Source organism: Notechis scutatus, chromosome Z, assembly GCF_049901735.1.
Source record: "Notechis scutatus isolate UNSWTSFEM ecotype Mainland chromosome Z, rNotScu1.2, whole genome shotgun sequence".
Taxonomy (NCBI): Eukaryota; Metazoa; Chordata; class Lepidosauria; order Squamata; family Elapidae; genus Notechis; species Notechis scutatus.
The window spans coordinates 53,332,493-53,345,219 of record NC_142025.1 but is presented as its reverse complement, the minus strand read 5'-3'; the positions used below and the strand labels follow the sequence as shown (position 1 = coordinate 53,345,219).

Genomic DNA, 12,727 nt, shown 5'->3' with positions numbered 1-12,727 from the left:
CTTGCCATTACACATACCAACTTTGTATAGGTATGTATAAAGAAATATCGGACTCAATTATACAGAATACACTGGGTTAAAAAAGATGTATAAATGTATTAGAAATACATACACACCTAAATATTTGCATTACAAAAGTATATATATAAACTATTTTATGATATATTTTTTTGTATTTCACTTTAAATTTTTATATTTCTTTTTTCCCCTCTCTGACTATACACCATCATCACTACTTCTTTATGTTTTCCTTTTTTTCCTTTTTTTGCTATTAATTAAAAAGCGTGTGTAGAAAGGTAGCACCCACCCCCTCGTAGAAGAATGAAATATCCTAGGAAATATTAAAAAGGCAAAAAGGAGAAACATGCTCTTGGAAAGCACCCCCACCTTTGTTAATAGCCCCAGAAAGACAGCCATCCTATCTACTAGACCAAAGACGATTAGCTCCAGGGTGATAGGATTAGTCCTCACTCAGATCCAAGCCATTAAGCCATAATAGGAATTGCCCAAAGCGTCTTCATTACACCACCCAGCAAGATTCAACCAAGCCTGGGACTCAAGACAACCTACAAAGTTACTTCTGCATGGCCCCATGGGAGTCTGACAACCAATCAGGATACATTTCTTGCCACAGGAACAGGAAGCAAGTTCAATAGAGGAGTCTCTCTCCCTCTCTCACCCATGTGCTCAATTTTGCCCAGGACCTCAAACCATGTGGTCCTGCTGTGCACCATTAAATCATCCTTCCAGTCTTCATATTTCCAATGTCTTTCTTCCCACTTGGAACTGAACCCAGATGGACATTTCTTCCAACATATGGAAATATTTTTTTAAAAAATTCCAGTGAATTGTGAAATTTGACAGTCAGACAGAAAAACATTCATCCCACTATGTTTCTATGGATCCTTTCACATTATCATCCTTTTTTCACAATAGGTCTGTCACAATTAAAATAAGTGATATTACCTCCTAGAAGTTCTGGCTTTCATTTTATTAGTCTGTTCAATACTCACTTTGCTTTAGCACAACAGATAAAGCATTCACTTTTAAGCTCTTTTTCTGCTTCCTTAGTCAATTGTCTGAGGCTGGAATGTTACAGCTTCTTTTTGTGATGTCTCTGGCTACAGGGAGCAGACAATGAAAAAGAAAAATGATACTTAATATTATCCCAAGCACATTTATACTACAATGTCAAATGAAAGTTATCAGAATGTTCATTACTCAACTAAAAGATTGAAAGCTGAGATTTTATGAAAATGAAATATTTAAAAAAATCTGGAAGATATGAGATTGTGTACTTGTCACCAAATTTTCTCCCCAACATCTGCCTTTGGTTATAACTATCCTATGGAGTATAACAACTATCTATAACAACAATTAGTATAACAACTATGTTTGGAATAACAAAAGCTGAAGTTTTCTCAAAATTTTATCAGCAGGTTCAGAAGAAAAAAGAAAGCTGGACAGTTCCATCTCTCCTGCTGAAGGCCAGCTTCATTAGCTTGCTGTTCTGTATCCAGCTGATCTTTAGAGTAATCATTTAAAAATTGTATCTCAAATTGCTTTTCCTTTTTCATACTCCTTTCTTTTTTTAATACTTTTTTGACAGTAAGTCAGTAGCTTTTTGTCTCCATATCTTTTTGTAGCTTTTTGTCTCCATATCTTACTAAATATAATTTAGTTTGGATTTAGCATGCTGTGTGAATCTAACCATCATGTTTTTTAAAGTATCATTCATAGCTTGTGTGATACATGAAGCCAATCATCTTAAGGCTAAACAAACCAGGGGTTAGCTAAGGTATAAATCAGAAAAATACATATATGCTCAGGAATGCATAGATTTTCAATTCGTTTTTTTCTAACTATTCAGAACTCCTTGTAAGACAGGTTAGACTGAAAAAAGTGAATGGCTTTTGAACTGATCTGATTTCGTTAACGGTGTAGGACGCTGCAGCCCAGGACACAAAGGAGTATTTTCAGTGCATTATTGGTATTTTAGGGTGATTCCAACTGAGCTGCAAAAAAAAAAAAAACAACCCGACGAATACTATACCAAACGGAATACTGAACTAGCGACCTTATGTATGAAGAAGCCACGGTGTAATGTGAACTTACCGGATCTTTGTACATTGATCCTTGGCCAGAGCAAAAATGTAAAAATATGTAAACGCAGAAAATCGGGTCCAGTATTTTAGGAATTATCGCTATTAGCAAACCTAAGTAGATCGATTAACAGTTGACGACGCTAGAGCGACCATATATTTAAACATCTACAGATAAAACACGATTTAGAGAAAACTGTAGCAGAGTTGGAAAGTTTCCTTTTGTGCAATTACAAAAAGAATTCTGGGCGACTGCTCGAATTGTGTAAGAAGGGATTGCGTAACCAGAGGAAAAGAGTAGAACAAGCGTCAGCTCCACCCACAACGGACCAAAACTAACTGCCGCGTCCAATGGAGAACGCCGAAGTGACGCCACGCATTTTTCGACGTTTTCAGAGCAGAAGGCAGCCGGCCGGTCGTTCCATAGTGGGGCGGGACTGAAGAGTGACGCGACTGCTATCGGGCGGATCCCGTGATGGCTGGCAGTGGCGCTGCTGCTGCGGTTGCTCTGTCGCTCGCTGCGCTCCCGGCAACTGCTTCAGGAGCCGTTCTCGGTCGCCGCAACAGTGCTACCATGACCGACGACAAGTCCGCCGAGTCCGCCAACGAACGGTGAGTTAAGAAGGGTGAAGTGAGGCTATAAGCCGGTTGGCTGGCGGTGTCACCCAGCGCGCCATTGAGAGGCCCTCCCTCGTCGGCCGTGATTGACGCGACAGTGATACCAGATGCTCGCTGGCCTGGCTTTTAGTCCTAGAAATGGAAACTTGCCTGCTTCCGTAGTCGGCACGCGTGTAGACTTCTCTAGAATGCATAATTCCTATTTTGCCCCACAGTCCCCAGGATTTTCTTGGTATAGCTCTTCGCTTTATTCACTGCTGCTTCTCCGTGTGTTATTTATTTTATTATTTATTTGTTTATTTGTCAATCGCTTGCAAGATAATAGGTATAAATATAAACATGAGTATACAGGAAATAGGTACGAATAAATGGGGACAAAAGGACAGGGACGGTAGGCACGATTGTGCACTTATGCAGAAATAATTTAAAAGATTACAAGATGACAAACCTAATCTGTGTGTGTGCTTCACCCTAAACTAAGGGCTGAGAACAAATTCGATTGTTTGGGTACAAATTAATAGATAGCTGTAATGGAGATGTGCAATTTAAAGCATTTTAAGAATAGGAGAATGTATTCTCACAACTTTGGATTGTTGTTGTTTTCTGCCCCGAAGCAGCAGTTCCCCAATTTGCTTTTTTTAAAAAACTTTTCAATGTTGAGCATTCACCCAGAGAATAGCTAAAGGCAGCCAATTTTAGGATTCATTTTAGCAATCATTGCCTCCACTCCCATCCCTAATATCTTAAAAAAAAACAAAACAATTCTCTGTATGTAACTGTATCCACAAACACAGAAATTTGACTTGACATGCAGGTGTTTGCCATTTTATATATCTACTTGCGCTTTTTTCATCTATATATTTGCTGTTGTTTTTGTCCATTATGAAAGAAGTCTTCAGTGTTTTGGCACAGCTATTACCTAATATGGGTTGCATTATTTTTATGTGAAATAATATTTTATGGAAAATACCTGCATAGTAGGCAGATTTGTTGTCATGTGATATAATTTTTAATGTATGTTTATGTCGGGTCTTCAAACTTGACAGCTTTAAGACTTGTGGACTTCAACTCCCAGAATTCCTCCTCCTGTCATGTTAGCTCAGGAATTCTGGGAGTTGAAGTCCACAAGTCTTAAACTAGCCAAGTTTGAAGACTCTTGGTTTATGTCATTGTGTCGTTCAGTCATAGTCACATAATCAGTTCCATTTTGGCAAAGTCATATTTTTAAAATTCTGTAGATTGGTCTTTGTATTCTTTTTGTAATATGACCTGCATTAGATTTCAGTGACAAGTACAGGGTAACTGTAAGAATAAGAATAACAATATTTCAAGAAGCTTGGTAGTAATGATGAGTCACAGAGACCCACATACCAAAGTGTAACTTTGGTTCCAAATGTGTTTGGGAATGCAACTCACAAAATTCCAAACGGGAGCTAGACTTTGTGTATAGTTCACGTGGGTGGTTTAGGTCAATGGCAGATGACAAGCATTATTAATAGGAGTGGGTCCTAAGTAGAAATAGGGGGAAAAGTGGCAGATATTCGTAGCAGATAGTCTTATATCTTTATAAAGATATTCTAGATAAGGAAGGTAATTTAATAACAGCTATTCCAATCCATATGTACACCTTTTTATAATCTCAATGAAGTTTTATTATGATCCTTAAATCAGTGGTTGCCAACTGGTGAGCTGCGGACCACTGATGGGTCTCAAGGAAATATTGGTGGTCTCCAGAGAAATGTCCCCCCCAAAGCATCTCCCAAAGCAATTAATCCGGGTGCGTGGGAACACAAGGCTGTGCCGCCCACATGGCCCAGCCACCCACCAGCCCCCACCCTTCAGCCGAGCGCAAACCTTACCTTAAGTAGAGTCATGCAAGCTGGAACTGGGAGGTAAGACCAACAGCAGGGGATGGAAATCCGCCCTGGGGTGGCTTGCTGACATTGGTGGGAAGGTTGGTCCCATATTCCAGAGCTGCACCGGCCTATTATGGATGAGCAGCTCCAGGATGACCAACGGGCCAGTATTGTGACTACTGCAGCTCTGGAATATGGGACCAGCCTGTGGTGGGATTGGAAATCTCTCATGCCACCCCGGCATGTGTAATGTGCAAATTTGCAGGTGGTGCAACGTGCAAAAAGCAGCACAGCCCTTGCCGGCCAGGACAAGGTAATGGTGCTGTTGCAGCAAGGGGGGCATAGTTAAACCACCACATCTCTGTTCCGAGCTGAGGGTTGCAGTCAAATTCTCTGCTTGGTCAGTGTTCTGGGAAGACGTGGCTCGGGGATAAAGGGGCTTCCCTCTGTGCGAGCAGGTGAGTCTGCAGGGCACTGCCCAAACTGTTGTCTGGGGCTCAAAGGCCCTCTTCCTCCAGCCTTGGGAGGGGCACCACTTCCTACCGTGCCCCCCTTCGGGTAAGCCCAGCCGGATGCCACATGTTGGGTCTGGTAGCAAATGAGAAAATGCTGTGCCCTCCCTCACTTCCTGCAGGGCCTGTTGGCAAAGCATCCCTGTTGTGCATCCGCTGCTGCAGTTGGATGCATGATGGGAACACGCTCCACGTGGGAGACACACTGCATGCCCATTGTGCTGAGCCAAAGGCACTGGTGGGCAGGGGAGCAGCTGCAGCCGGCTGGCGAAGTGATGTCGGTAGATGGACTGACGCGTGCAGGGAGGGGAGCGTGTGGGAAATGGCAGTGTCAGAACCCTCCTTGGCTCTTCCCCAGAGCACCTCGTACCAGCCAAATCCCCTTCCCTGAATGCTGCCACCGCTTCCCACTGTGCTTGGGATGCTTGCAGCAGCACTTCGGACAGGACAGTGGCAGCAGTGGGGGGTGGGCTAGCGAGGTTTCCCAGAATTCTCCCTGGCTCTTCCCCGAAGCGCCTCATACCAGTCGAATCCCCTGCCCCGAATGCTGCCATCACCACTCCCCACCTTGCTTGGAACATCTCCCAGGGACAGGAGTTTGGCCAAGCTACCTGCAAAATCCTCTCTCTCTCTCTCTCTCTCTCTTCCCTCACTCCCTCTCGGAGTGCTTGCAGAGAGAAGCAGCCGGAGTCACTCTCATCTCTCAAGAGCCTGGCTGAAGTTTCTTCTTCTGAAACCACTCCTCGAGAGATGACTTTGCTTGGTTGAACTCCTGTCCCTGGGAGTCAAAGCGCTGAAGTGTGAGTGCTGCAGAAAACGGGCCATATCTGGCCCAGGGGGCGTATGTTTGACACCCCTGTCTTAGATGAATTCTCATCAGAGAAAAGAAGGACAGTAAGATTAGGGGAAGTATCTATTGTCCTACAATTGATGAAATCCCACAGACTGCCAATGATAATGGGACAGAACTATATAGTTTTCACTATTTAGAACTTTCACCCACAGCATCTGTTCTGAAAATGCCCCATAAGTCACAGGCCATGAGTGATAGAACAGCTCCAAACCAATGCAGGAATAAAGGCTTATTCACGAATTAGGAATTTCTCCAGATTAGACCTTGCTCCCTGAGGCTTAATGAATGTCAATTGAAGTTGGGTGGAGTCCACTGCTACCTTTCCATAAAAGCCTTAGACAAAGACAATTAAACAGATTTATAATCTTCCTTTATATGAAATTGCCCAGACAAAATTTTATTATTTTATTATTGTTACATTTTATTTATTCATTATAAAAAAATTTACAGGACACCTAAATACACAATAAAACCTCACATGTGATTAATTAAACTATCTTTAAACTTAAAGAAAAAAATAATAGAAATGAAAAGACATAATCCTCTAAAAAAAGAAAGAGAAAAAAGGTTAAAACGTGTGTGTGTGTGTGTGTGTGTGTGTGTGTGTGTATGCATGTGTGTATGTATGTATGTATGTATGTAGTATACTTATCAGTAGTCACTGATTTATTAATGTACCATAACTATAATCTGATTATTACAAAATATTATTACACAATATCACAAATCTCATCCATAATAGTGCATAATATATTTCTTCCTTTTTAGTAATAAATATTGCCTTTAACAATATTAAAAGCGATATTTAACATCACACATTTCTGAAAGTCTTCCTTTAACGTAATTCTTGGGTGACTCTCATGCTTCAGTATAACCATATTTTCTGATAAAAAGTCACATTTTGAAACATATTTTCTGATAAAAAGTCACATTTTGATTATAGTTATGGTACATTAATAAATCAGTGTATATAGTAGTTCAATATCACCTTAATATCCTTAATATTTAAAGATTTCCCCTAAATCTACTTAAATGTTAGCATGCCAAAAAAACATCAGATAATATCAGATGGGATGCTGAACCCTCAATTTTTACATCTCAAAACAGAAAATCTGATCAATTTTTCTTAATCAGATATTAATGCTGTTCTTGATAGTGATCCTGCTCCTGCTATTTCCGATCCCTGGATTGGACTTCGACCATTCTTGTTATTTTTCTGATGTGTCTTTTGTGTTCTTGATCTTTGTTTAGAAGACGTATTTCTTTCTTTTGGCTCTTTGAGTAAGACATGTTTTTAATATGGTCTTTTAAGGCCTACTAGTTTCTTAAGAAAATTTCCCTCCTTTTTTATTATAAAGATTGCAATTCTCTTACAGCAGAATGGCAAGAGGATTGTTGCTGCATTTGACTGCATTTAACTGAAAAATCTACTATTATATGTTTAGGCTTCTTTTGGCAGAAAATAATGTATATGTTTCAAAAAATATTCTGAAGAAAAATATTAGGCTTTTATGAAAGCCTGAAAAAATGATATTTTTTGATATTTTTTTCTAATGATTTCTGAAAGAAGGATGCTTAAATGGCTTTTTAAAAAAAGAGTGGCACAGAAATCAGACAAAGTTTGGGCCTTGAAAAATTAACAAATAGATGTAGCACTCCAGTGAGGTCCACTTCTTTTTAATGTTGTTCATATTACACCCAACTTTGCTATATATTGCTCTCACTCCATCAGTGAAGCAGATTAGGTAAAGATGTGATATGTGAATTACTCTTCTAGGGAATACTTAGTTTAGACCATGGGTGTCAAACTCGTGGCGTCACATTTTCGTCATGTCACAACTTTTTTCACTAAACTGGGGGTGGGAGTGGCCAGCATCTGGCCCGTGATCTAGATTAATGCTAACTACAGGTAGTCCTCGACTTACAACCATTTGTTTAGTGACCATTCCATGTTACAATGGCACTGAAAAAACTGAAGCATGACCATTTTTCACACTTAAAATTGTTGCACCACCCCACAGTCACATGATAAAAATTCAGGTGCTTGGTAACTGACATGGATAATGATTGCAGTGTCCCAGGGTCATGTGATCACTTTTTGTGACCTGACAAACAAAGTCAGTAGGAAAGCCAGATTCACTTAAAAACTGTGTTACTAACTTAACCACTGCACTGATTTACTTAACAACTGTCACAAGAAACTCTGTAAAATGGGGCAAAACTCACTTAACAAATGTCTCACTTAGCCACCTAAATTTTGGGCTGAATTGTGATCATAAATCGAGGACTACCTGTACTCCTACTAACTGATATTTCATAGGAGGATGTTTGTTTGTTCTTTTAGATCAGGCATTTCTAAGAGCTATTAGCTGAAGTTTAAAGCAGTTTCTTTTTGGATGATGATTTTATTATTTTCTGTGAAATTTTAACAAAGTCCATTTCAAACCCAAAGCGGTTCACTTTGGCATCTTTTATTTACAAAATTTAGGAGAATGTTGTAGGAAATGAAATTCATGCAAAACTATTTAGAAGTTTTAAGTGCTTTAGGCAGTGACACCAAAATAATTAAATATTTTAAAGCAAGCTTAAGGAAATTAAATTGTAGATGCATACAGTACATCTGTACAGTATACAGCTAGATATCTTACCTATTAAGAAAAAAAGTCATTTCTCAAATAATTTTGTATTATTTCTATAATTAAGATACTTTTGAGTATTTCTGTGTTAGGAGATTTTTATTAGCTGTCTGTTGAGGTCCTTAGTATATTCTTTATTAAAAAGAATGAAAACTTTAATAATAATTATACGAGGAACTTGTTATTTTCCCTCTAACCTAATGTAGCAAAAAATTGTAGTAATGCCAAGGACTCTTGGAACAGATGTATAGTAAGCTTCCTAGAAATAATGTGCAGGAATTTTCTTCCTTTCCTAGCTATTCCTCTCTAATAGGGAACTATAATCCATTACTTTATTTTAGAGATAGTTTTAAATTTAAAAAAGGAAAGTACACGTAAATAAGAAATGAAGACTATTCTGAGAGATCTTTAGAAAAGCTATCTTGCAGCAAAAAACAGTTATGAATCAAAATGTATGCACCATGCACTTCACTGAATAATTAACACATCATGAAAACATTTTAAATTGTCTTGCAATGTGTCTCATTTGCACTTTTAATTTTTAAAACTAGGAAATGACCCCATATCGGTTCAAAAGGTACAAGTATTATGACCAGGGGTTTTTGTCCCCGTTGGAAATGTACTTTACAGAATATTTACAGTATTTTTTTGTATTTTTCAGAATTTTAGGTTTGTTGCCCATGGTTTTAAAAAATACAAGATTATATACTTTTTTTTTTTTAAGTTTGGCAATAACATTTAATACAGTATTGTATTTAATGCATACTACTAATGCAGTAGGAACGCAGTGGCTCAGTGACTAAGACGCTGAGCTTGTCGATCAGAAAGGTTGGCAGTTTGGTGGTTTGAATTCCTAGCGCCGTGTAATGGAGTGAACTCCTCTTACTTGTCCCAGCTTCTGCCAACCTAGCAGTTTGAAAGCATGTAAAAATGCAAGTAGAAAAATAGGGACCACTTTTGTGGGAAGGTAACAGCATTCCATGCGCCTTCAGCATTTAGTCATGCTGGCCACATGACCACGGAGATGTTTTAGGACAGTGCTGGCTCTTTGGCTTTGTAACGGAAATGAGCACCACCCCTAGAGCCGGAAACAACTAGCACATATGTGCGAGGGAACCTTTACCTTTATCTTACTAATGCAGTATTCCTCAATTTATGACCATTCATTTAATGATAGTTCAAAGTTACAATGGCCTTGGAAAAAATGACTTATGGTGTATCCTCAAATTTACAAAGATTGCACCACCCTGTAGTTGTCTAATTACAATTTGGCTGCTTGACAATCATATTGTCACAAATTTTGTCAAAAAATTGTGAGTTTTGACAAGCAAAATGAATTGAGGAAGCTGAGTTCTCTTAGCTATTGCGTGATTCACTTAATGACCACATTAAAATGGTTGTAACATCCGGTCCAGTCACATAATGAATCCTTTAATGACCACATTGCTTAGGGACCGAAATTCCAGTTCCAAATGTTATAAGTACTACATAACTTACATAGCAATAGCACTTAGACTTATATACCGTTTCACAGTGCTTTCCATCTCTCTCTAAGTGGTTTACAGAGTCAGAATATTGCCCCCAACAATCAGGGTCCTCATTTTACCGACCTCGGAAGGATGGAAGGCTAAGTCAACCTTGATCTTGGTGAGATTTGAATTACCAAATTGCAGTCAGCAAGAGTAGCCTCCAATGCTGCATTCTAACTACTGCACCACCATGGCTCCTTACATTCTTATTCTTTCTTTTCTTAAGGTACCATATTTTTCAATTTGTTTGTTATGATGTGGTTAGTTATACTATGTAGAAGTGGCAGAATGTGGGAGTGGACTCAAAAAAGGAATCAACCTAGATCTCTACATACAGCAAATGGATTAAGTCCAACCCTCTTGAATGCCATTGACCCTTATCTAGAGTTAAAATAGTGCTAACTGTAAGTTGAGTAGATTCTTGTGCATAGGCATGAGTAATAATAAATGAATTTAATTGGAACTTTGAATATGGTCTTGTTCTTTTGCACCTAACAACTATTAAATTGGAATTTAAAACATCTGGGACACATGATGTAGCCATTATAGACTGTTGATTTAATACAACTGATTATAATATACTTAATTTGGAAGATTATAATATACTTAATTTGGAAGACAAGTTGTAATTTTGAAATCTTGATTTTTTTGCATAAATTGTGAAGATTACTGCTGTCATTTCCTCAGTTCACTGCAAATCAGTGCCTCCATTTACAATAATGTATAGTTTGCTTTAAAAATGCATTTTATTAATTCCTTTCTTTGGCAAGGCAGTCATTGTATTCTATATAGAAATTATTCTGTATGGAAAATATTCTTTAATATTAGTTAAAGTTATTGGACTTTATTCTTTAATATTAGTTAAAGTTATTGGACTTTATTGGGCTGTTTTGTATTAACAAGATTAGATGTGAATGTTATAATAACAAACTGCTGTTTGAATATAAGATGGCACCTTGAGCCACCAATACCATCTGCACCACTTATGACAATGCTAAATTCAGAAGTACATCCAGATTCCAATACTATTTTTGGGAAGGAGTCCGTCCTTTTAGAACAAAATAAAGTACATATAGCTAGGCAGGTAAATCACTCAAAAATAGTAGCTTCCGTGTTTCTCCCAAAATAAGACTGGGACTTATTTTCTTTTCGGCCCCAAAATAAGCACTAGGGCTTATTTTGAGGGTTGTCTTATTCCCCCTCCCCCAATGTACGGGAGGCCCCTAGTTCTGCTTGCTCACAGCGGGTAAGGAGGCCGCGCAATGCACTGGTGCCACTGCACAAGGTGGGGAAGTGGAGCTGCCCCACGCACCCCACACCGGCTTACCTCAGGGCCCCCGCAACCAGGCCACCCACACCCCAACACCTGTCTTGTGCGCGGCAGCAGCTCCAATAGCCCTGGCCAGTTGGACCTCACATGGCCACCAATCCACTTCTGCTTGCCACGGCCACAAGGCGAGGCAAGGGGGTGAAGCTGCCCCATGCGCACCGCACCAGCATACCCTGCCCCCCCCCCCAGCCAGGCCACCCATGCCCTGACACCTGCCTTACTTTGCGGTGGCAGCTCAGCCCCAGCCAGCAGGACCCCACATGCACACCGGCCCATTTCTATCTGCTCATGGCCACAAAGGAGCAAGAGGCTGAGCGATGTGCCAGTGTTGCGGCCATGAGGTGACATGAGGAGGTGGAGCTGCCCCATGTGCCCCGCACCGACTTACCTCAGGGCCCTCACAGCTAGGCAGTCCATGCCCTGAAACCTGCCTCATCTTACCACCATGGCATCATCATGCCGCTCGGCGTCCTGCTCTGTTACAGTTGCGAGCAAGCAGAAGTCGGCTGGCAGCCACATGGGCTCCTGCTGCACATGGTTGCTAGTTATGCCACCGTGAGGCAGGTGTCAGGACATGGATGGCCTGGCTGTGGGGGCCCTGAGGTAAGCCAGTGTGGAGCACATGGGGCAGCTTACCATCCCCCACCTCTCCTTGTAGCTGCAATACCGTGAGCAATCAGACAGAATGGGTAGTTATCCAGCTGCGCAGGCTCTTAAGTAGATAGATTTTCAGTTTTATATCCCTCATTCCTGTCTCAAAGTAGGGTAATCAGATTCATTATGAACTTATCTATCAATTAGTTACTATTTGGAGGCCTTTCTTTGGACCACCTCAACATGATATACAGAGATTAGATGGATGTCTGCTTTTTTATAGGAGCTGAATTGAAAAATTATCTTTTAAAATAGATGCTTATTTTTCAAATATTAAGCAAAATTAATTGCTTTATTCATTGGAATATATATGAATGAATACAATATATATTTTGTAGTACATTAAAATCTTTTTCAATCCTGCTTTATTTATTCATACTTTAAAAATTAATCTGAATGCTATCTATACCTATTGGAGATCTTTGGAGAATTTTATATAAAGTTGTTTTAGTTTTTGTCCCCTGAATGTATGTTTAAATTATCCCGTGCCTGTACAAAAAAAATATCCATTGGTAGTGAATTTCTCCTGTAGGCAATCAGATAATCAGATAATTACCTGAAAATACCTGACATTACAGGATTAGGGCAGTAATTTCTTCTAATAACTGGTTCTCCAAACTGCTTAGAATGTTAACAA

At 39.6% G+C, this 12,727-nt stretch overlaps 2 protein-coding genes across 5 annotated transcripts in view; one reads left to right on the top strand and one right to left on the bottom strand.

Moving 5' to 3' along the window:
• Positions 1-2,470, bottom strand: part of ANO10 (anoctamin 10) — a 205,550-nt gene extending 203,080 nt beyond the window's left edge. The window contains exons 1-2 of one of the 3 annotated variants that reach the window (XM_087946111.1): positions 2,116-2,470; positions 1,014-1,121 (exon numbers count right to left, since the gene is read on the bottom strand). The gene's annotated coding sequence lies outside the window, so the exon portion shown is untranslated. The remainder of the gene's footprint in view (positions 1-1,013; positions 1,122-2,115) is intronic. The other 2 variants (XM_087946113.1, XM_087946115.1) reach the window with 2 other exon arrangements.
• Positions 2,471-2,553: 83 nt separating this feature from the next.
• Positions 2,554-12,727, top strand: part of ABHD5 (abhydrolase domain containing 5, lysophosphatidic acid acyltransferase) — a 32,474-nt gene continuing 22,300 nt past the window's right edge. For both annotated transcript variants that reach the window (XM_087946139.1, XM_026684502.2), the window contains exon 1: positions 2,554-2,714. In XM_087946139.1, coding sequence (XP_087802265.1) covers positions 2,578-2,714 — 137 coding nt within the window. In that variant the 5' untranslated portion in view covers positions 2,554-2,577. The remainder of the gene's footprint in view (positions 2,715-12,727) is intronic.